We start from the raw sequence: 24711 nt of genomic DNA on the forward strand, positions 1-24711 counted from the left end.
ATTAGAGGATGGGCCAAGAATAGAACCCATTAACTTCTGATGCCAATTCAGATTAATGGCTGGATCCAGGAATTTTTTCCCACTTTCTTTAATATTTTGAGATGAGGGTATTTTTTGACACTTTAAATTATTTCTCAGGGAATAATCTATATTATGTGGCTGGTCTTTACATGAGATCAAAAGGGGCCCTTTTGGCCCTGATGGAGGTGTACGCTCTACTAAGTGCCACTCTAGTTTAATTAGAGAGCCTGTTCTGGAACAAACCAAATGTCTTGTATAGCAGTGGGATGCCAAGCCCAATGTCCCCTCTTGCATTTTTGAGTGTTTGACCAGCAGTGGGCAGTCTTCGATTAACTGCTCATTCATGATCCATCCTCAGGAAGTGATATCCTCCTAAACATTTAAAGTCCTTGCACTTCACTCTGACATTAATCAAATTTACCACCTCCATGCTCATAATAAAAAAGGTAAACCTGAAAAAAACACTATTATGATTAAGATGTAAGTAAGCCTTTGTGCACTAGATGGCAGCAAAAACATCTGCCTTCATGGAGACTTCAGAAATAGTTTGATTTTTCTTTTGTCCCCTTGGGGTTTAGATGTTTTGCTTTGACTTTTTTTAGTTAATAAAAATCCAACAACACTTAGTTTTGACCTGAATTGTATTATTTTATTGCATATTCACAATGATCTTATGAAACAAGGCCACATATTGGTGGGAGAATCCTAAAGTATTCTAACAAGCCTCATTTAAAGGTGCAGAAGAGTAAGTATACGATCAAGACTCAAGGTGATTTAATTTTTGATTTGATTGTCTGTGATACATGAGAAACATTCTTAAAGAAACCGGTGTCAATTATTACACTGTACAGTCAATTCAGATATATAACACGGAAAAGGTCGTCAATATTCTAACTAGAGTTTAGATACAAAATGGTCAGTAAAATGCATCATTTTAAAGCAAAAATACACTGTATAAGGAATGCAGAGAGCAGCTTTGACAAAACAATTCACACAATGTCATTAATCATAATTTTAGATGAGCTTTGACTACACAACATCTTGATAAAAGTACATTAACAAAAATGAACATCACCTGCTAACCACGGCGTCTTTGCAGCCCATCCAGCAAATCACCATTGCTCTTATGCAAGTTTTCTTGTATTAGAATTTCCACTTATTCACAAAGTCACTTAGTGAGTGAGGGGAGGGAGAGGGTATGGTGGAGTGGGTGGAGCTTCCTTCATTATTTTGTCTAATCATTGTTTGGGGCTGTTCGCCCTAGCTCTTATTCCCAGTGGCTCCCGCCTCTCGGGCTGCCTGTCCAGGTTGGGGCTGAGGCCCCTCAGTGCTGCAGAGGGCAGGCGAGAAATCCCGTTCACTGTCAGCGTTCCACTGTCTATTGGGCAGATATAGTCCGCAGATTCATCAGGTTTCCTCTTTCTGAGGTGACTGAATTGGGTGAAGCCCAACTTCTTTGGCTGAAACACACAAAAAAAAGTCCAACCCATTAACGCATCGCTTTGATTTGATGCTGCAACAACCATATTTGACTCTTGGATTCGGCTCTTACCTTTACTTTAGCAGTGGTAGTGAGGGGCACATGGCCTGTGGCATTGCCATACTCTCGTTTCTCCTGCGTGGCCTGAGTCCCCACCAGGGCGGAGAAGGCAGTGGCGAGGTGGCGGCGGAGTAAAGTCTTCTGTGGAGGGATATTTAAGAGGAGGGCCAGAGTCTCTGAGCTGAAGCGAGGCTCCAGGATCTGTGGGAGAGCGGCAGATGGCAGCAACATATTTAGCTCTCTCGGCATGTAATGCAAGCATGTGACGCCAGAATGACTTTAAAAAAAAAAAAAAAACTTGCAGACAAACTCAAAAATGTAAAGCACTTACAATCAGCCCGCCATGAACACCGCTGCCTCGTAGATTAGGAGCATACTCTGCTAGATCCACTGCTCTCAGCCACTCCATCACACGGTGGTTAGACCACTGCACCACCTCTGAAGGAGACGGCTGTCTCTGAAGACGTTCACAAAGAAAGTGTCAATCTATCTATCTATCTATCTATCTATCTATCTATCTATCTATCTATCTATCTATCTATCTTTCTATCTATCTATGTGGTTAATACGTACTGTGTAGATACTGTGTGTACTGTGTAAATGCAACTGATGTTTATAAACCTTAACAATTGTTGGTTTATAAAGAATGTCACTGTCTGATATAAAGTGTTACCTAACTGCTTTTAAATACACTCAAGTTAGCGTAAGGTTCAGACATCTTTCTTTGGAAGCAGCTGTATTGAAGTCTACTTGTCTCCATCTTGTGGCCCACTGAGGTGATGACACTTTTTTTTTTTTTTTTTTTTTTTTTTCACCATTTTAGAGCAGCTTCTCAGTGAAATACTTTAGATTCAAATGTTTGAAAGTCTGTTTTGTGCATCATGCTCTCAGCTTTTCAGATTTACACACATAATATAGAACAATATATACACACAAGTCAACAGCAATATTCAACACACAGCTCACCTCTTCCCCTGGTCTACGTCGAAGACAGTTGGGGTTGAACTTGTTGGCGTGAAGGACATGGATGGCACATTTAATACTGAGGTGATGAAGCTGGCTGGTGACCTTTAGAGTCAAGAGGTCATTCTGAGATAAAAGCAGAAAAACATCAGTGAGCTTTATGCACAATATAGAAACTCATAGTTTTTTATCTGTAAAATTTTGAATCATGTTTGAGCTTGAAATAAATGCGTCTGCAGGCCTCCACTTTAAAAGACAATGTTATACGATACATGCAGGACGACGTCTTACCACCGTGAGGTACTGTATCATTCGACCGTCTACTCGAGCTTCATGGAATTGGTCTTTATATTGAGGCAAACCAATATCATCCAACCAGCCTAAATGGATGAAAATCAGACATTAATTAACTTGACTTCCCCTCACTAAACCTTTTAATGCTGACACATAAGTATCAATGGCTGTGAGAACAGGTTCATCACAACTGCTCAATGAAGATACAGTTCCTAGATTTGAATGCTGGCTATATTTGCGCTCAATTCAAATATATTTCCATCGCACACACTACAGTCTTTGTTTGGTTTTGTACATGTGATTCAAATGAGAACATGCAAGCATGAGAAGTTGAAAGTAGTCCATGGAGAGAGAGTCTTACGGGTGACCCAGATGTGGTCCAGCTCAGATGACTTCTCTATAACTTTAGTGGTGAATGCGTTCAGGGCGAGCTGCAGCTTCTTCCTGTGCAGTGGATTCTTCATACCCATCTCCTGAGATCAGAAAAGACTGTTTGTCACAATAAATCTACAGATCGGGCTTTATTTGGTGGTTTACTAAAAGACCATGCTATTACATTTAGCCTGATTGAGATGCCATTTTGTAAAGTTTCTTATATATCCATGACTATTTTACATTTGAGTTGGTAGTTTAAAGTGACATTATCTGTCCGGTTTTATTCTCTGACCTTCTCAAAATCCTGAGGAGTGGCAGACAGCAGTGTTTGTCCATTTTCAACCCACTGTCTGGTGAGATTGAGATACTGGCCCAGTCCATAGTCCTCCAGCCAGCCACATACCTGCCCCTTGGTCCACTGGCTGAATGGAATATTCATATCTCTGAAATCAGAAAAAGCCAAATCAGATAATTAAACCAATACCAAACATTTTAAATCTCTGCTATGCTATGCTAAAAAAAAAGCCTCTTTAATTGGTGTGTTAATAAATGTTGGAGGTAGGGATGAACATCAAAAACAACACTTTACGTAAGAGTACTGTACTACGAGGTCAGGTAGAGGCACACTGAGCTTTACCGTGAGGAGTCATAAGATTCGGGGGTCCGGGTCAGCCTGGGTCCTGCTGTTGCACGTAGTCCTCCTCTTGTAAACTGACCGGCATCTGGATCTGCTGCCTGGAGCCCTCCAGACTGGGTTCTTCGAAGTCTGTATGGAAGTAAACTCTCAGGATAAACATGCTAGATAATACTTTCATTAACTCAGGTAAAATAATCAAATTTGGTACAATCAGTATACATTTACTCTAGAGAGAAATATAAACATTAAGGTGCCAGAAAAATAATAAACAGTACTTTGAATTACTGTGGTCATTCAATACTGAATGTCATCTATTTACAGTTTTGTGCAATTTCAGTCAGTTATTAAAGGTGCAACAGTGTATGTAAGAACTGTCCACTTCACAAATTCATACTTCAAACAAATAGAGGGCAGCATATCACCAAAGTAATCGCTAACTATTGGAAACTGTAGCTGCTTTTAGCAACTTAGCTCAATTAGCCATGCAGTAAGTAGTCTGGACTGTGTTACTATGAGGAAGAATGTGCTAGGGCTAGTTACATTTAGGTGCAAAAATTCTTTCTTAATATTTTTTTTTTCGTTGCATCAGCATGTTTTTTTATACACAATCAAATACATTTGTAAAAAAAAAAAAAGAATGTTATGTAGACTTGAAATGCATATGTATACTTGTACTTCAAATGTAGGTCTATGTTATGTCTCATGGTCCTTTTCTGGCCTGAATCAACATCTGTGTTGATGCATTGGTGAAACATCGGCGCATTTTCACACACTCACTTTCCCCAGAGTCTCTTTAAGCTCCTGTTATTCTTCATGTACTCTGGCGAGCCCACAGCTCGCTGGCCAGGCTGTGGACTTGCTCCAGAATGAACCGGGGAATTATCGCTTGAAGTGCTGTCGTCGACTTTCTCCGACTTTCCTTTAAGAGGTTACAAAAAAACCACAGTCAGTGTAATACGACTAAGAACAAATATGCTTCAAATTGAATAAATGTCCTTTTAGATTTTATAGATGCAATTGATTAGTTGAAAAAGACAGGCTCACTATAATCTCACCAAGTGAAAAGAATTTCAACAATGGTACTTTGAAAAGATTAGTCTTAATGGATATTTTCCTGTAGTTTAGTCATTGTTAAAGAAAAAATCTTGATGATCATTGAGTGGAAGCCAGTAAAAAAACTTTTTTCGTCCCTGCATACCAAACAGAAGATTAAAAGCTACGCGGTGCTTTGTCTTCTCACAATGCTCCATTCAGGAGAGGCAGTGCAGGCTACAGACCATTGAGTTCAACAAATAATTCATCGGTTAATTCACCATGAAAAAGAGGGAGTTTAAGCTAAACTTTACAAGGTGAGATCTTTATGATATACGCCGCAGTTTGTCACTACTCCACAGCAGATGGCAACGTGGAGAAATCAGGGTGGGGCTCCAGCTAAAACTGGTCAGTGAGGCTGAGGAAGGGTGGAGCTGTGGTCAATCAGAGCAAGACAGAGGGTGTGTTTGGTGAGAAAGTCTATACCATAATCCATCTGCTCCGTCAGGAGCCCCTGCAATTAAAGCTGTGATCAAAGGAGCAGTGGTCGTCTGGTCAAAGAGAGCGGTTTGCTCCGTATACAAATACTCATGGGAATTACTGGCCTCACGACTAGTCCACAGAGAAAGACTTGATACTATATTAGGGATATTACCGCACACTATCCATCATAAAAATCCTCATCACCCATCATAAATAACACCCTGTGTAGCCTGGATTTACTTTGGCTGGAGTCTCCATCCTCGCTTCCATCTGGAGACCTTTGACTCTGGATCTCACTGCTACTGTCTCCGGTCCCATTCTGCTCCGACAGAGACGAATTCACGGGCAGCGTCTGACTTCTGTCATCACCTGGATCGCCCTGGATAAACCAGAATCAGGCGCAAACTTGGATTTAAAAAAAAAGCTGTAAATATGTGTTCAAAACATAGTTATCGTGTAAGGAACAGTACAGCAGCTCACTGTAGAAAAGTTATGGATGCATTCAGGGTCATCAAAACACAGTTGATTCCTGAGTCCCCTTCCCAGGTCATGAAATACCAACATCTACATTTGACGATCTAGGAATGAGACTCAGTAATCAACTATCTTTCTCCAGAATAGCTCACCCCACCTTTAAAAGATAAATGACAGGATGTAAGCATATTTGATTTCTATGATGATAAAAATACCTTCTGTGAAGATCCATTCGTCAGGTCATTCATGCTACTTGATAAAGTCTGAGGTTCTGTTCTGAGAAGACAGATAGAAGAGCAAAATCATCTCAGTAAAATCCAACAACCTAGTAGATATTGGAGTCAGCCATCAAGCTGCTTCACTACCTGGAATCACTGTCCTTATGGACTGAGGAGAGAGAAGTCCGTTGGGAGGAAGAACTGTTTGTGGAAACACGTGATACCTGTGAGAGGTTCAAAAGAATGTGTTAGAGAAAACATCACCAAAATAATTTTCACGCAAAAAATGAAACAGTACAAGCGCGTCTGAAGTTGTTTGTACGCACTTCAGACTTCACGTCCTCAGATTTTGCACTGGCAGAGTCGGTGTTCTTCATCAGGGCATGCACTTCATCCTCGCTGCTGCTCGATGGAGTCCTGCCATTTGACAACGAACGGACAGCAGGTGGGGCTACAGCAACAAAGAGAGGAAATATTACTCCTTAAACCGTGCAGCGGTATGTGTCTCTGCTACAGAAGGAAGTGTGGTGGCTTTCATTAAGCTCAGACGTTGTTGCTAACAGAAAAACAAACGCCACAAAGGAAGGAGAGAAAGGACTGAAGGTGATTACCTTGCCTTGTAGCATGAGTGACCTCCCTGAATTGCCTGCACTGGTTCAGGAGCAGAGTGAGCTCTTCAATCCGTCGGTCCTGAGGAAAACACAGAAGGGGGCGTTCGGGGCCGACAAAATCCAATTAAGATGTTTATCTAAGGTTAGAAAATGCACATATGGACTATGCCTCACTATGTTACCGACCGATATGCCACACAAACGTCTCTCATTAAACATATGGCCTTTACATCAAAGCAGTGGATAGGGAGGGGATTGACAACGGGCCTGGCTGGAAATCTTAGTTGTGGTGACCTGCTGTGTGGAGTGTGTGTTTTCTTGAAGTGGTGCCCGCGCCTGGTTTTGACATGGTTCTCTTAATGCAGCTCGCTCCAAAATTAGGCTTGGCAGGTCGAGGCCTACTTAAGTGTGGCTTTGCCCCGAAATGGCTCGCCTTGGGGTGGGTGTGTACGTGTGGGTCTTCACTCGCGTGCCACATGGAGGCCCGTGTCTGCAAGTCTTTAAAGTGTAAGATTCGCTGGGAGGGAGAATACAAAAGCCCCTCTGTGCTATAAAAGGCTCGGAGGGTGGCGCCTCTGAGAAATGACAACATCTAAAAACAGTCACCTTCCACCTTTAGAAACGGCAGTGGTGATACGCTTCTATATACAGGCCAGTAAGATGCTGTACATTGTTGTAAACTGATGACAACACACATGCTGCCTAAAACTGCATAATCACATACAGCTGTGTTGACCTGAGAGAGGGGATAGATTTCCAGGTCGCCTGCAGTGGTGAAAGAAGTACTCAAATCCTCAACTTAAGTAATAGTATTATGTCATAGTATAAAAACATTTTATATAAAGGCATTTATATAATTTTTTTTTTCATTTAAAATCTTACGTAAAAGGTAACTCCACCAATTATACACATTAAAGTGTGTTTGCAGGTCTTGGGGAGTTCTTAGCCACCTAGACCTGTGAATGTACTCTTTAAGTAATAGGGGAGAACCTGGTTGGTCGTCACACTTTTCACTTAAATTTTTACTCCTTTAAAAAACAACAATATCCTGTATAGAGTCCCTTTTAATGTGAAAAGGGGGACTAAGGTTTTAACTAGAAAAGCAGCGACTGTAATCTCCTCAGTCTTATTTTGTTCAAAAGATACAAACCATCAATTTTTGTCTTGTGCACTTGTGAAAACCATCCCCGTCACGGGGTTTGGTTGTCCCTATAATAATTAAATGGAGGGGGAAATTGAGGCAATCTAGAAAAATATATTCCATTGAACTGCAACAATCTAATACATCGCCTGCAATTAGAGAACATTTTTGTAGTCTAGCTGGTGTAGATTAATGGTAATAATTGTTTTATCATAAACCTTGCACCTCATTGTCAACTGTCGATGACCTCTGATCCCAATTTGGAAAGCTTCACTACCAATGGTAGGATACAGTGACCTCTATGGAGCAAGCTCTAATGAATATGACAACTAACCCCAAGTCTCCCCTATACAAGTATTAGCATCAAAATAGACCTGAAGTTCCAAAAGAAAAAGTACTTATTTTGCAAAACGGCAGCTTTTGGAGTAAAATTTATTATAAAATCGGATTACAATTATTGATGCATCAATACTAGTAACTTTATAAACCCGGAATCAGAATCAGAATCAGCTTCATTGGCCAAGTAGTACAATACACATTAGTGCAGCACTTCCAACAGTATTTACAGGAGTTATTGCACATTGTTTTCTGACACTCTGACTGTTAAGTGTTCATCAGAGTGACAGCCTGGGGGAAGAAACTGTCTCTGTGTCTGGTCGTTTCGACGTACAGTGCTCTGTGAAGCCTACCGGAGGGGAGGAGCTTGATTTTGGGTGTGAGGGGTCTGCAGAGATGTTACCTGTCTCTGATTTATGTTTCTGATTAATAATCTTAATACTTCAAAGTAACCAATAACTAATGTTTTCTAGGCGAGTAAGGTCTCGGTGACTAACAGCTACACATTTAACATCTTAATGTAATGGAGTAGAAGTTTAAATGAGCATAAAGTGTAAACCTTGAAGTACAAATATATCAAAACTGTCCTATAGAGTTACTTTGCACCATAGATCAATTACTTACCTTTTCATCATTGGCAGCTACCAGCGATTTCATCCCACTCCTGAGTTTCTGCAGCTCCTGATCTATAAAGAGGAGCACTGATTATTAATATGTATAGGCAGCTGCTCATGACATAAATTAGCATTTCGTATAGACACATGGTGGCATATGGCTATACAGAAAGAAAGGAAAGGCCAAAATACATGCTAGGATGTTTTTAGATGTATTCCTCACTAGGGTGCCATCTATAAACCAAGTATTTTTAGATTGGCCCAAGCCTTTTTTTTTTTAATCCACCAATCACATCTTTAGCCACGTCAGCTTTTACATATTTAGACCCACAGCATATAGTCATCGTAACGACTGCAGGCACACAGGCAGCTGTGAGTAACATTGATCATACTGAGCAAGTACCCCAGAGAGGTGTTTATCTATGTCAGACTAAATCAAGAACAAACAAGACGTTAATGTTTTCAGGGATTCACAAAAACGACGGAGAAGAGGCCGTAAGGAAGAGAGATGGTGCGTGGAGTATTTTGGAAATGAGTTGGTGATTGTCAGAGCCGCCCCTCAGAGCAGGAGGAAAGCTAAAGATAATCACATAAAGAGTCATGTCTGGAGAGAGGAAATAACGACAGATCAAAAGTAGCCATGGCCCATGGGGGTTTAAAGTGATTTTCATTAAGTTCCGTTCAGGCTTACATTTGGTGTTTAGCCTCTTCCTGTACATCTCCTCTGAGAGAGAGAGAGAGAGAGACAGAGACCCATGATGAGACATGGAATTAAAGGCCGAGACAGACTTTTTTCTCACAGCTGCTACTGCACTGCGAGTTAATGAATGCAAAAAAAGGAGTCGTTAACCGTGTCAACTATCAGGCTGGGTGACTCTGTCAGAGCGATAGGCTGCAGGTTGGCACGTTGGTCGAAAAGGCTCGAGGCCGGGTGCTTCGCTTACCTCTCTCTGAGCTCTCGGGCGATAGAGAGGGTCTGGCCAGCAGCTGAGTGTGCAGGCTCTCGATTTCGGCGTTCTTGCTGAGCAAAAGCTGCTGAAGGCTGCTGATCTCCACCTGTGGGTGCCACACAGTCATGAAGAAAAAAGGAAATGAAGTTCTGCAAAAAAATATAGTGCTTGTGCCAAAAAAACATGTCTGTTTGAACATGCACAGCTAAAAGCAATTCACTGAGAACAAGACATGTGCATGCAGTCAAGCGCCAGCACGCGTCCTCATTTTGAGAAGCACACTTTTGTAAGATATTGATGTTTTCTTTCCACCACTATCTATATATAAAACACCCACAACAAAAGGTCAGAAAATGTTCCTTCTCTGTATTTAGGGGGAGCCAAATATTAGTCTGGAGTTTATGGTTTGTTTTGATGTACGTTACAGAGTATAAGGAAAGAACAGATGGCTATAAAGTTAAGCTCAGGCTGATCTGTTTGCCAGTGTGTTCTCATGCTATGGAGAAGAAAGTAGAAGCGTCGTATACCACATCACACTCCTGTTCCACTTTATCAAAACATTATTCACAACTGGTTTGTCTTAACGGAGCGAGAAAGAGTAATCGACATCAGCCATAACAACATCTGTAGCCGTTTACTCCACATTTCCTGTGCTTGATTAAAGAATTTTTGTCATTCTGCTACCATTAACCGAAGCTCTATACTCAGAAAAACAAGTTGGATGTTGATGTGAAACCTAGTGTTTGTTCCCTTTTGCAAATTCTGGGTAAACATCCAGTTGGTGAAATTATGCCAGAAGGGTATTTGAAGAACTTCTAAAAAGCTAAAAATAAAGAACTAACTGCTGATGGCAATTTGACTTTGACTTATACAGTATTACACACAACAAATAACTGTCAGCATGATATTGGTATTAAGGGAAAGGAAAGAAAGAGCGACAGAGAGAGAGAGAGATAATCTAATCTAGAGAAAATGTGGGATCATGCCAAAGTATACAAGTGGGACATTTAAAAAAGGACCATTATTTAATCTATGTCTACAGTTCTGTAAAATAAAAATAAAAAAGGTAGAACAGTTCTCGCTTTCTTAAGAAAACATAACGTGTCCGTGAACGAGACAGTGTGTGCAAAAACAGAGTGACTCACTTCGCTGGCTGGAACATCGGATTGGACAGCATTTAGGAAAGTTGAATGGACAGTTAGCAGTGGAATTCAAGCACTGATGGTGCACTCACTAGAAAAGTCTAGACACCGTGGGATTCAGAACTCTTTTACCTTCGTTGCTTTGAGTTTCTTCTCGTACTGTATCTTCTGATCCTCCAGGTGCTCGACTTTGTCCTTGAGGATCTTTAGCTCCTTGATCAAGCCCTGAAACAGAACACATTAGGACGTTTAGCTGCTTTAAACGTGCAACATGTAATAAAAACGACATTTGTCTAATTCATACTCGAAATACATGGGGGCAGCATATCACACAGGGCAACAGCTAACAGCTACAAAATTTATTCTCTTTATAAATCCATGACTGCGTGTTGTCGCAGCCGGGCAAAATGACCGGAAGTGGAACGACCATAGCGAATCCAGTTTAGGCAGGGACGGGGCGTGTTGTGAAGCAGGAGAGGAGTTGGGCATGGCAGCAGGGGAAAAACAGCACGTAGAGCCCGGACATCTTTAGATCTAACTTGGCGAATTAACACTACATCCTGACTGCACGCAACCTAGAGAGCGAGATCGTACCCCATCCAGATGTCTGCCAAGAGCAAACTGAATGAACCAGAACTGGCCTAAATCTGGGCCACGGTTCATTCTTTTCTGGCGGGCTGGATCTGGCCCAAATCTGGATTTATTTGATTTGCTTTTGGCTGACATCTGGCCAGGCTATGACCCACTTGTGGCAAAGATCTAGCAAACAGGAGCGATCCGCCTAAGTGCCATCATTCTTCGCGGTATGTGGGCCTGATGAATGCATATGCTGTGGGCCAGATCTGGGCCACAGCAAGTTTGCTACCTGGGAATCAACCAATGCGACGCAATGTCAGAACTGTGCTATCCTCACTGAATCTGTTAGATATGCCTTCTGTTATACCATGTTAACAAATCATGTACCAGTCAGTTGCGTGACTGGTACATGAGTATCCATGTACCAGTCTGCGCTGGAGATCAGATTGGATACTTAATCACTAAAGTAAAAGATAGGTAAGTTTGCAAAGATGTCCTTTCTTCCCGTGGTTGTACTTTTTAAACATAAAACGTGTTTTATTTTGTAATACGTATATGTTTCTCTACTTGGAATGAAATACAATATAGCGAACAGTGTTTTTTCATAATAGAAAACCAGGAGGGCGACTAATTTGGTTCTTTGTATTAAAAGGAGGTGGTATTGTATGGATAACACCTAGTTTGCACTTGAATACAATCAAGGTGATCCTGTTGCTGGTGGAGTGGTGCCTTTGGACAAAACCAGAGTGTGTGATTGTTGGAACACTGTTAAGCTGAACCGATATGGTTTTGGTGAGTTTTATTTGGTTTCCGTTGTGTTTCAATGACATGTGTTTTAAGAGGAGTTAGCGAGGCAGTTAAACTTGTCTTAGTTCAGTCAAAGAGAGAGAAACTTTGCCCGGCCTTGGAATGAACACAGCGAACCGAGCGCATGGAGGAACGGAAGCCAGTCTGATGACAGGGAATACAATTCTTAGGTGATTTAGAGTGGATCCAACCAGAACTCAACTAGAGAGATTCATAAGGTGTATGGTTGTACATCGGGGCTATACTATCGGATGATCACCTCTTGAGGTACAAAGCGCTATTGTGAGACAGAGCAGGCCAGGACTAGCATGTTAGCATGCTAACATCAGTTGATATTTCTGCAACAATACACAAACAATTTTTTTTTAACAAAACTGTTATATCTTTACATTTTCTTGATAATTTGAGGTCGTTTTTGTGCATTTTAAACTCAATTACAAATTGCCCCTTTAATTATTTAGGTGATGTTACTAGATCTGCACATTGTTCTTTAATAGCACACAAGGTCACACACAGATGCATAACAGATAAATCCGGTTAGCTTTGCTAATTTTGCAAACATGGACATTAAGCTGTGGAGAGTATCTGGTGGGTGTTAGCTTCATTTGAATCTGACCCAACGATCAGACAAATCATGCTGCACACAACGCTGCAAGTCATGCTGGCAGGCCGTGCCTACACTTTCTCCTCCGCAGTGGTACTCCTGCTCTTCATCTGAGCTACCCTCTTCGAGGCTGCTTGTGTCCCCGTCTGAAGCCTCCTCTAGTCTCTGCGTCACCCCTGAGGTTCTGTCACAGGACGGCCCAGGGTTCGAGCCCTGGCCCTCAGCGGACTCGGCAGGGCAGGCCACCGGAGAGCTGCCGTCAGCCGGGATCTCTAAAGCCTTTTTCTCCTGGATCTTGCTATTGATCTCCTCCTGAAACCGACACATCTGCTCCTGCAGCTCGCTAATGAAATTCACTACAGTCTGACAGATGCAGTGGGGGAGAAAGAATTGAGAATGATGTTTAGAGAGAGAAAAGGGAATATAGTAGAGTAGGTGTATATGTCTTAGTTTGTTTCAAATTGTTTCATCCCTCTATCACACGTCCATGTAATCTAATACATATGATATAAGTCTTGAGCCTCAATACATAAGTATGATAGTGAACCTGTATTGGAAACACAGATTCTTGGCTGGTCCTCATTTACAGAGACGTGCCAGTTGGTCTCATCTGGTGAGCGGATATTGTTTTAAATTTCTTCATGAGCCGGAACTTCTCTCTTGCTTTGGCCGTGACTGTGTCAACATTATACTGTGCCATATTACTGAATCCAGCCGTATCCTGTTTATCAAATGATGGCACTTGCACCTATGATTGCAAGAGAGAGGAATAGGTTTGCCACCTTTTAGCGGTGATCCGTGCCCATGTTCCCTCAGAAAGGCTGTAAACAGCAGCCGAGTTATGCTCGGCCTGTGGACAGAGGAAGTCTCACTTGGGGTCCAGTACAGCGGATATGACAGACGATATTGAGTGCCTCCATGGCTAAATTTAACTGTGGGTTTACTGGCCCCACAGCAAGGAGGCATGCATGTATGAGTGTGTGTGCATATGTGTGGACATGTTTGTGTACTAGAGGCAGCACGTGGGAGGCCAGTAAAGTGTTCAAAGCAGATTTTTTTTCCCCTGTTCTCCTTAAGTCCAAGCAGCTGTCGTAAGGGAAAGTTGTGCACGTGATGAAAGCAGGATTAAGAACTGCTGAAACACTGTTGTCTGCAAAAACACCCCTATAGTATACAGATACAGAGCAACACCCTATAAACACTCAAGCATATTTAGTAAATCTGTCTTTTTTTGTCATAGATGGTAAATGTTTTCGGCAACATGCTTTTTCAGAATAGCCAAGTCAACCTTCACCCACTACCAAGAACAAAATTCTCTGGGCTGAAGCATACACACACTCATATTTGGCCCGCCATCCATCATGCCAGCTCCGCTGTGCCTGAACTCTTTTAACCTGAGGACACAAAGGCTCTTTGACCGGCGGTGTTTTGACAGTAACTACATACATTACAGTATCCTGTCTGCTAGCAGCCATCCGCTTTCCCCGCCTTTCTCCATCTCGCACGGTCACCGAATGCCCAGGATGTCTGCCGGTAACCTAACACATCGGTCTTAAGCAAATACATGATTCAGTTTAAGCTGACAAAAAATGTAAAGCCCTCCGAGAGATTCTTTTTCCTGTCGGCTTTGCCCAGGAACACCAGAGCCAGGGTTTGGGTGAATGTTCCCCTCCATCCGTCCAGAAAGTGTTTATGGTCTTTCATAAAATCAGCAGCTGACTTCAAGGTTAGATCCATCAGAACACAAGGCAGATTTTTGTGTGTACCCTCGTCATTCCTGGCAGAGCTAGCTTCAAATTTCCAAGGAATCTCAAGCAAAAGAGTGAAGAGAGAAAGTTCCTGGGGATTTCAGCTGAGCTTATTCCTCCTCCTTGCAAGCAGCTCTCGATGAAACAAACTGCAAGGTCAGCTTGATATTTACAAATTTGAAAAAACTCCAAAGCATATAAAGAGGATATATGCAAGAAATTATCGTCAGATTGAATAGTTTGACAGCTAAATCCTTGGAAAGAAAGATGGTAAATACAGTTTCAAGTCCAACTTGTTCTACTCTTCAAGGCAGCCCTGTCCTGACTGACACACGTTAGCTTTATACAAGTTCTGGCACAACTTAAACTCTGCACGCCGTGTTGCACATTAAAAACAAAACCTCTCTGACCACAAGTGACAGGAAGCCTTACCTCTGCTTTGTGCTGCCTTTCAGCCCCATGGCTCTGCTTTCCCTCCATGTCTGCGAGCTTTATTTTCAGGTAGGACACCTCCCCCATAAGACTCAGCTTCTGGTTCTCCAGTGACGTCCTATGCAGGAGCTCCTGTCATCAACAACGCACAGCGGGACACATGCAGGTGAACATAAACACATCAGCCCTCGAGAGACGCACAGGGTTTAATACTCACTGAGCGGCGGCCGCATCAAGTATGAGGCACGGCACACTCCCAGCGCTGCAATGACAGTCCCCTCAGACAAACCCACTGGTTTCAGACGCTGTTTGAGAGGCTAAATATACACAACCCATGACCACTATTTATAATGCCTATTTCACAGCTCACTCACAGTACACAGCAGAAGGAGAGAGAGTTTGTGTGTGGGTGTGTGTGTGTGTGTGAGAGAGAGAGAGAAGAGGAAGAGGGAGAGCTACCGATAGCATGCAAAACATTCATAGAAAGAACATTTAAATAGCTCTGACAGGTGCATTTTCCTGTCACTGTAAACCAGTGCTGATAGAGACTACAGGTCTGCTAAACAGTTCTGTGACTATCTGTCCTGACTGGCTGTCAGCCTCGAGAGCTGAGCCAAGCCACGCAGGCAGACGTAATACTAATTTGGTTGATGTCAAGCAGGTGCTAAATCACTTAAAGTCCAGAAAATGGGCAATCTGAGGGGAGGCAAACAGTACATATGGACACATCCATTTAAAAAACTCTGGCTTCGGAAAAAATATCTGGGCTTCTTCTGCAGTTGCACATGGAAAATATTAGAGCTTTGTCACCAGGAAGAGATTTAAGGCTCAGGTCCAAAGCCTCATAATGACCATGTCTCCGAGAAACCAGCCCCGGCTGCCCTTTGATACGCTACATATACAGCACTGCGCATATACGTACACACTGAGTTCACTAAAAGACACATTCCTGGCACTGGTGAAATTAGGCGGAATGAGTTGAAGCGGTCCACTCTGAATGGAAATTTTCACAAGAGCAACATTATACAGTCAGAATGAGATATTTTGCAATACCTGAATATCATCTTACTCCAGTGTATGCCTGCAGCAAAGGAAGAGTAAGTGCATTTCCATCATGGCTGCAATGGTTTCAAGGGTCTTTTTCAGCAGATTAAAGTTTCATACATCCATTCCAATCAGTGTTCTCTGTTGCCCTCAGCAGAGTCTCTGAAGTCCAAAAGCAAACAACTGAAACTTGCAGAAATAGACTTCGAACTCTTAAAAGAGCACCACCCCTATTCTTTCTCCCTCCCATCTCTCCACCTTTTCCTCCCTTACTCATTTGTCCCTCTTGCCTCTGTTGTTCTTCCTCTCCCTCTCTCTTTTTCTGTGTGTGTGTGTGTGTGTGTGTGAGTGTGTGGGTGTGTGTTTTACAGGTCGAGGGGTGTGGCCAGCGTTGCTGTAATCACCTGCCCAGACGGACGAGTCTGGCCCCTGCATGCATAAACCAGAAACTGACTTCCCGAGTGAGACACTGTCCTGGAATGAGTCCGGGCGTCCTAAATATTTTGGTCGTCAAGGTAATATGCAGACAGATATGCTGGAATTTTCTTCCCAGGAAGCCGGACTCATCCCGACTTACATTCTACAGTTTATGAGAAACGATTGGATCTGCAGAGGAGTCATATTTTAAAGATGGATGGACCTTTTAGGGGCCTGTCACATCTCATTAAATGGTAGAATAATGTTGATATAAAAGCCCTGCATGTTTCCTGGTAAAGGTCGGGAGTTTCCCTGATTTTTAGTCCAGCGACACATCAAGCATTTGGTATGGAGAAAGTCACTTGCTGTGTACCTGCTGCAGCATCTCCTCTGTGGATTCGAGCTTGTGCTGATGCTCCACCAGTGAACTCTGTAGGTCGCTGATCTTGGCCCCCTGAGCCTCCACCTGGTCAGTCAGCACACTCACCTGCGTGTGTTTGTGTTGTACAGAAAGTTAGACAGATGACCCCAAAACTTCACAGTAAAACCGCTTTCATTATAAAGTTTTCATGCATAATTGCAGCCAAGGCCGAGCGGACATTCCTCAGGCCTCAGACTCTCAGAGTTTCTCACAGTACACATTAAAGGAGACCATTATGCTTTTTATGATTTTTTTTTTCTTTGTCGGCACCAGCAGAGAACTGATGTCTTTTTTTTTTTTTTTTTTGCATAAAAGCATGCTAACCTGTTCTACCAGCAACCCAAAATAAAGTAAGGAACCTGAAAATGGGCGTAATACCTTTAATATAAGCTATTTTCATGTAATTGCTGTGCTCAAAATTTCCAGATCTGTGCCAGATCAAACAGTGCAATGACTTCCTTTCAGAAGAACTGAATGATCCTTTGTGCCTCAGTGGGCGCTTGCAACACTTCGGTGGCTTCGGCGATGTCAGCAGAACGCAGGTTAAATGTAAATCTGCAGCGAGAAAGTATTAAAATGCCTCATAATAGCCGATCACGTGCTATAAAGCAAGTTCCAAGCAGCCAACTAGAGCAGATTTTTTTTACAAAGGAGGATTTATGTGAGTGAGGCCTGAAGAAACAAACTGTTCACCTGCTCTCTGTCTCTGTCTCTCTCTCTCTCTCTCTCTCTCTCACACACACACCTACCGGCTGCAGCACATGGCGGTGCTAGCCTCAACCTGTCAGAGATAAGCACTTGTTCAGCACACCTGATAACCGCACACACACACCTACACACTTATATGCACAGGCAAACACATGACACAAAACAGGACATTCTGGTGTCGTAACAGAACCAAACCCAGCTTTATAGCTGTTGCTTCGCCCATGTAGTTGAAAAGAAAAAAAACAACAGCAATTGCGCAACATTTTTTTTTTTTTACAACACAATGCTCTGATCTACCTTCGCCCTCTCTCTCCTTCCTCTCTCTTCTCCTCTAACACTGTTATGTGATATGGGCACTGTGTAGAATCAGTTCCCGCTAACAGTGTGGTGTCATGTGTCCTTCTTTTATTTAAACAGGCTCATATTCGGTGGAATGGATTCGCCCTCCTGCTTTAGGTTGAACGTGCTGTCACAACAACCTTTTTTAAAGGTCATACACAAAAAAAAGAGACGCTCAGAGATTCTGTTGTTTTGTGTTTTGTAGTGATTGACTCACCTGCAGAACCAGTGACTCTTTGTCCCCCTCCAGACGTGATAATCGCTGCTGGTAGGACTCACTGTTGCCAGATGAATGGAGGTTTACCTTCAGAACAAAGGTCAGCTATTAATTTCCCTGCCAATGCAGAACAGTTGCCCAATGGGTTGATTTGAACCTCCCTTTCATGAGGTTGCAGCCTCAGACACACACACACACACACACACACACACACACACACACACCTCTCAAACTCAAACTTAAACTTCCTATTGTGTCAGTAGGATGTGAGCGGAGACGTCTGTAAGAGGTTTACGACTCCTAATCCAGCATTAAACTTGCTTACGACTTTTTATACCGGCTGATTAGCGGAAAAAGAAAAAAAGGTTGGATGAAGGCTGGGCTTCAGGTCTGCTCATGCGGTCAGAGATATTACAAAGCCAGGGATGTAAAGTGCGACCAAATGAGCTCAAATTTCTCAGAAATCCAGGCTTTTCGACCACAAGCATGGAAATATTATGTAGCCCAGCGTTCATCATCCTGAGCCAGACAGCTCAAGTGGTTTGCAATAATATAAAAATACCATTAAGCCTTTAATGTATATTAGAAGTTTAGTGTTTGAATGTACAGACTGCATGCTTTAAGTATTATCGCAGATGCTCGTTCACCTCTTTTTTTGTGATTAATGTCATTAGATTCCCGCCTCCTCCAGTTCCCTTGATATTTCTCATAATTCACTATTTGGCAATAATGGATCCTAAATCACTTTAAAGTGACATTATGTAACTTTCTAACATTAAAACAAGAGCTTCAAAATCATTGCGATGGTACACTGTCTTATGATAGGGTGAACAGTGTCTCTGTCTCAGCCACCCCCCCGCCCCCATCACTTGTTCCTGCACTATGTAACTTCAGTGTGAGGGTAGGATCACAGCGTTACATACATGTTTAATTCAACACGTGACATTGTTATGACAGGTTGTTGTGCTCAACGCTCTGAGACTGTGGGGGGGTGGGCGTATCTCATCATTCAGTTTGTTTTTGTCTTTTCATATTTTCATGTCTTCATTTTATTAAAAAGCAACATGTGTATTTCAGCTTGATAAATACATTTCTACTTTAGAATGCACTAAAAGACAAACTGTATTCCCAAACAATGTCTAGATTATGAGTCATACCTCTGGTATAGGGAAAAATCCACTAATTGTGTGCATATAGATTAGCAGGTAGTAGCTGACATGAACCTGAGGGCTAAAGATTGTACATAATAATGATTGACAACCTATGCATGAAAGGGCTTCCTCTATGGATTTAATATTCAGTAAGAATTATAACCTGAAGGAGGCAGTGAGGACTAATGACTTATAATGGTAGCGAGCTGGTATGTGTTGTCTAATGACCCCCCATAGGTTCAAGAGGCGGGAAATGATCTCTGCTGACACACATATCCATTAATCTTTGCTCCTCAAACACTTGAACCCCACGACCAGTTTGTGCAGCCAACACATCACCCACAATCCACCTCCACAGTGACCCTTGTCAATGTATTCTCGCTATTATGTTGAAAAATGAAATGTAAGCCTGAAAGGGGCTTCTTGGAGAAGAAATTCAAACTCTGATTTTTAATATTTACAATAGGACTGAGGAAATGATACAACCTATTTATTTTTCCATAACTGAACAAACAAGCTGTTCTAAGAGGAAAATAAGGTCCCTACAACACTGTTTGAAGCTAGAAAGCCACAAAGTAAAACGCCACAAAGTAAAACAGTATAAAATAGTTTTGTCCTTTAAAGGTCAGTTTGTTTATTCAAATTAATCAGTCATGAAAACAAAAAATGGAGTTTGTTTACATAGTTTATTTAGGCATAAAGAAAATCAAGGGAGGTCTTTCTCTTCTGATTAAAATGTCTTCCCCCCGAAAACCACATAGTGCACCTTTAATACGATCATTAACTTTCCCTGTCAGCGAGGAGCAGGTATATCAGAGTGCATGTGTTGCATATTGTGCAGAACACGCCTTCAGCTCGCGAACAAAACAAGTCTTTCTCCCAAATTATGCACCGTGTGCATTGTAATTATGTTGGGGAAGCAACAAGGGCAAGATACACAGCTCACATCCTTTGTGTGCAGTGTGAAGGTATGAGGAGCAGACATGCGAGTGGAGGGTGTCTTACCTTCCTGAGCCAGGCGAAATGTTTGTAGAAATCAATATCATACTCCATTCTGCAGGCCCATTGTACTGTAGGTCTGGCTCTTAATCTCACTAACAAACTTCAGCCAAGTGCCAAAAAAGCATCAAGGAGGATGCACGGATACTGAAAATCCGTGCCCAAACAACGGCTCTTAACAATGTTGTGCTCTCGATCTCCCCTGAATCCAAGTCTCCTCCTTTTCACAGACCCTCCACACTGCAGTCGTAGTGAGAGCAGAGAGGACTTTGGTCCGTGTGGTTTGGAGTCTGGGCAGCTTGAGACTTTCAGAGCTGAGGCGAATAACTCAAAACTATGCCAGTTGGCTGTTCTCCGTTTCTTTCTTCTCTCTCGTTCTCTTTCAAACTCCCCCCTTTTTTTCGTTCTCTCGTGCTTTTTTCTCTCAAGCACGCTCAAACTGCTTCAGTATGTGCCACATCTCTGCACCTCATGATCTCTCATCTTTTTCTGTCCTCCCTCTCTGTCTCCTGTGCCTCTCTGAGCGCCTTCCTCTCCCTCCGTCTGAAGCGCTTTCTAATGTTTTTTTTTTTGCGGGGCTTCCTAAAGGGGCACAGGGGAGAGGAAACTTTTTCTGCAGCACATGCTTGTCAGATGTGGTGCAGTAAAGACGATGCAGAGGGGGAGGAGGAGGAGGATGAGGAGGCCGTGGAGGAGACTGAACTTAAAGTTTAAAGTTTACAATAGCAAATTTAAGGGGAGGAGAAGAAGGCCAATGCTTGACTCACCAGACAAACTAACTATTGGTGTGACAGGAGTAAATGCAGGGGTGCAGAATGAAGAAAATAAGGGAGAACTGGATGGAGCTGTTTGCGCTCTGAACAGAAGCTCTGGCTTTCATTACCGGTGCAGTCGGCAGCAGACGCAGCTTCCAGCACTCTACTTTAAGCAGGAAGGAAAAGGCCATCCAGATGTCGGTGACCAGGATCAAAGACCACCACCGTATCACGCTACCCATAAAACCCATGGACCCTGTAGCAGTAGACTGAAGTCATATACGCCCTGTTATATTGGATACCTTAGCTCGAGTGTTGGATTTGCATACTCTAGGGGGGTACATAATGCTTTTGCGGTGTTGTCATCCATCTCTGCCGGTACTCACCTCATCTTCTCTCTCCAGCCACTTAACTATAACGTTTGCAGTATCAGTAGAGACTTGTTTTCTGAGAGCCTCCTGTTCTTCCTCACTCCTCTGGCCCTCCAGCACCGCCCTGAGGGCTTCAGTCAGCTGTAGAGCCTTGAGGGCCGGGTCCACGCGAGCGGGAGGGTCAGCACAGTCTGAGGACTGGCGGTCCTGACCACCTAAGCGCATGAGAGCAGCGAAGAGCCCTTCGCCCACCTTGCCTAAAAGAGAGACAAGGAACAGGAAATCATCAGAGAGTTTGATTGCTCTAGCATCCTACTTCCTTGTGCATCACTACTGAGCGTGCAACTGATGAATAGATGACCGGTAGGTGTTTTGGAATTTTGGCCCACTCGACCATTGAGGACAGATGAAGAAAACTCAGAGACACCGATGACTTAAGTTGAAGTAGTTTATACAAATTTGATCTAAGGCTAAGGTGAAAAGACCATGAGATATAAACTCATAGAGCAGACATCATTATGCCCTTATACAGACCTTAAAGTTTACACAGTGTACGTACAACACCGACATCCTGTCATATGAAGACAGAATGTCCTGGGAGAGCCATGTTTTTCTCCCACAGTAGGCTGCTGTGTCATGACAGTAGTTCCTGGGATGACCTCTTGAGGGCACCATAGTGCTCCCCTGCGGCTCACTGACTGGAAATAGCATCAAATGGCCGAGTTTGGTTCGCTCCACAAATTAAAGGTTCAACGTGTAGGTTACTGTAATGATCATGTCCAGGCTGCAGAAAGCCATTTTTCCTGCATGCGATCCAAGGCTGAATGAGAGGTACAGTAAGGGCAGAACTGGGACTAATGCAATGATTTGTCACACAAGTCATATATTTTCAGTGACAGAGTGATAATGAGTCGTCATCTGTGGTGCGGTTTGTCTTTACGGGGTGCTAATTGTTGGAAGGCAACTCTATTAATAGAACTGTGTCTTCCAAGCATGTGCAAGTGAAGGCTGTGACAAAGAGTGCTCTCCAAAATGTGCCACCTCCACTAGAAAATACAGAGGGGAAGACACTGGTTAGTCATTTTAAGTCTGTGCAATAAGTGCACTGTGAGAGACACAAGATCAAGGAGAAGCTATACAAGTAGAAAAGTGTATAAATGAGTGTATGTCCGACTGAGTGAAGGAGAATAAAAAAGAAAATATAGAAACAATTATAATTATAGAAAAGTTATCTTCTGATGAAAAACATATTTTTCAGTCAAACGTCAACAAAAGCTTTATTAACTCTCTTCTTTTCTAGCTCTTGTTTCTAACTCATCACAATTTAAAAATCCTGACCTTATTGCGCACTATATAGTCTACTGTACGTTTTGGGTAAATCATGTGACCAGTGCCGGTTTTATGGAGGCCTGCAATTACAAACTGGGCAGCCTATCGATAAACATAAACAGAAAGTCCTACCAGCAATAATGTCATCCATTTGCTCCAAGGCAGCCTCCAACACGTGGCTGGCATTCGATGCCATGGCACGAACCGTCTCGTGAAGCAGCACCCGTAGATCCTCATTCACTGGACTGTAGGAGGGTGTTGGAGAGCCGGCGGAGTGAGCGGTTCAACGGAAGCACACAGAGCGTCGCAGACTACTCCCCTCCCTTGTCACACTTTGATTTTTTTTTTTTTTTTCAGCGAAGCTCCAGCAGCTGTCCTGACATCTGACTGACTTCCAAGTAAATAACCTCCTGAGTGTGGCTTCTTGGCTTTAGGCTCTCCTCTCATTTTGTGGCCAGGGACTTACCCATTGTCAGCGCCGTTATCCACACAAGGCCAAAGCTCATATTTAAAATGGTTTGCTTCCTTTTGTTGTCATTGTTTGTTTGTGTATGTATTCTCACTGCAGACCAGCTACATTGGGGAATACATTTTGACCAGTTACTGTGAAGAAACAAAGTGGAAGAAGCAACGGTTCTTTAGATTTAGCTCAAACCCAGCTGTTTTTGGTGGATTCACAGAGTTCACATCAGTACATCGGACCATGGTAACCAGATTTTGATTGACGGTGATGATAGAGAGCACACTGTTATAATGAGCAGTACACAATGAAGCTGGGAAAAGCAGGAGCTGACTGAGCAGTCGCACCCATAAGAGCTCGGTGTTTGGTAATAATTCATCCATTGATTTAATATTAGAGCCAGCGTTTGGATTTGCGCAACATAAATTCAACCGTGACGCACAGCACACCCTTACAATTAGTAAACTGCCATGTTTATTGCTTCTCTGCTGTAACAAAACAGCATTATGGTAGGATGAGCCACTGAAACAACAATGTGTCAGTAATCATACGTCCTTGTGATTGAATCTAACTAAGTACACTTACTTAAGTGTTTTACAAATTCCTAAATTAAACATACAGTATTTACATGTATGTGACTACACTTCTAATTTACCTTTTCTTGTCATTTTGCTACTACTGTCAGATACCTTAAGAGTTTTACAAAAGTACTATTCATATAGATGACTTCTTGGTACTATTTGAAACACACTAAAAGAGTCATATGTATCTGATATGAAAAAAAAAACATAATGCTACTTCAGGAACCGGAGGCGATCCAGGCACTCAAGAAGGTGTATCAATTGAGGAAGGAAATATTGAAAAGCCTTTATTTTAGCGACTGAATTGTTAAAAGGGCAGTCATTAAAAAAAGCCAACATGGGGCCCAGGGTTTTTTTTTTTTTTAGAGCCCATATAATATTCCCTCACTCATCTGATACTGTTCTTATATTTGGAGGATTGCCTCTGGCTTTTGAAGTACTCTTGTTCCCATTTTCCAAGAGCACTCAACACAATTTTTATCTTCACGGCTGTCATGGTCCTGTCATTTCTGTCTTCTTTAATTTGGTGTTTTTCTGGGTTTTCTGGGCTTTGTGCTGTCTTCTGTGCTGTTACCCTCCCGTGCTCCTCCTCAGTCTGCTTCCCTTCAACACCTGTACTGCATCACCTTCATTAACCCGGCCCTGTTCCCAGTGTGTTCCCAGGCCTATCAGCTCCTGCTCTCTTGTGTCCCATGTACTCATTACCCTCCCCTGCGTTCCTCCCCCATCTCTCCACCTGTACCTCATGCCCTCGTTAGTTGAGTTTGTATTTCAGTCCGGTCTTTAGCTCAGTCTTTGTTAAGTAATTTATTGTGTTTGCGTGCTGATCTGCTCAGTCAGCTGCGCCTGTTGTTAACTGTGGGAAAAAGAAAAAAAAAAACATTCTGCATCTGTTCTGCCTGCCAGTGCTTTCCTGTATTT

General features: G+C 42.6%; 1 protein-coding gene across 8 annotated transcripts; it reads right to left on the minus strand.

Moving 5' to 3' along the window:
- Positions 1–644: 644 nt before the first annotated feature.
- Positions 645–23034, minus strand: ppfibp2a (PPFIA binding protein 2a). Of its 8 annotated transcripts, XM_030415463.1 has the most exons (24): positions 22882–23034; positions 21436–21677; positions 18145–18231; positions 16833–16946; positions 14999–15130; positions 12894–13181; positions 10964–11056; positions 9684–9795; positions 9431–9463; positions 8750–8811; positions 6649–6727; positions 6364–6488; positions 6185–6261; positions 6035–6095; positions 5586–5724; positions 4608–4749; positions 3831–3959; positions 3486–3636; positions 3180–3291; positions 2816–2904; positions 2528–2650; positions 1893–2018; positions 1574–1762; positions 645–1481 (listed from the first exon to the last, which is right to left on the minus strand). In XM_030415463.1, the coding sequence occupies exons 1-24, from the start codon at positions 22943–22945 to the stop codon at positions 1260–1262; spliced, it is 2991 nt and encodes a 996-aa protein (XP_030271323.1). In that variant the 5' UTR covers positions 22946–23034; the 3' UTR covers positions 645–1259. The 8 variants fall into 8 exon arrangements, with proteins under 8 accessions (XP_030271323.1, XP_030271324.1, XP_030271326.1 ...); XM_030415464.1 differs by lacking the exon at positions 9431–9463; XM_030415466.1 differs by lacking the exon at positions 12894–13181 and having other exon boundaries at positions 22882–23033.
- Between the last annotated feature and the right edge of the window lie 1677 nt (positions 23035–24711).

Source organism: Sparus aurata, chromosome 4 (assembly GCF_900880675.1).
Source record: "Sparus aurata chromosome 4, fSpaAur1.1, whole genome shotgun sequence".
Lineage (NCBI taxonomy): Eukaryota > Metazoa > Chordata > Actinopteri > Spariformes > Sparidae > Sparus > Sparus aurata.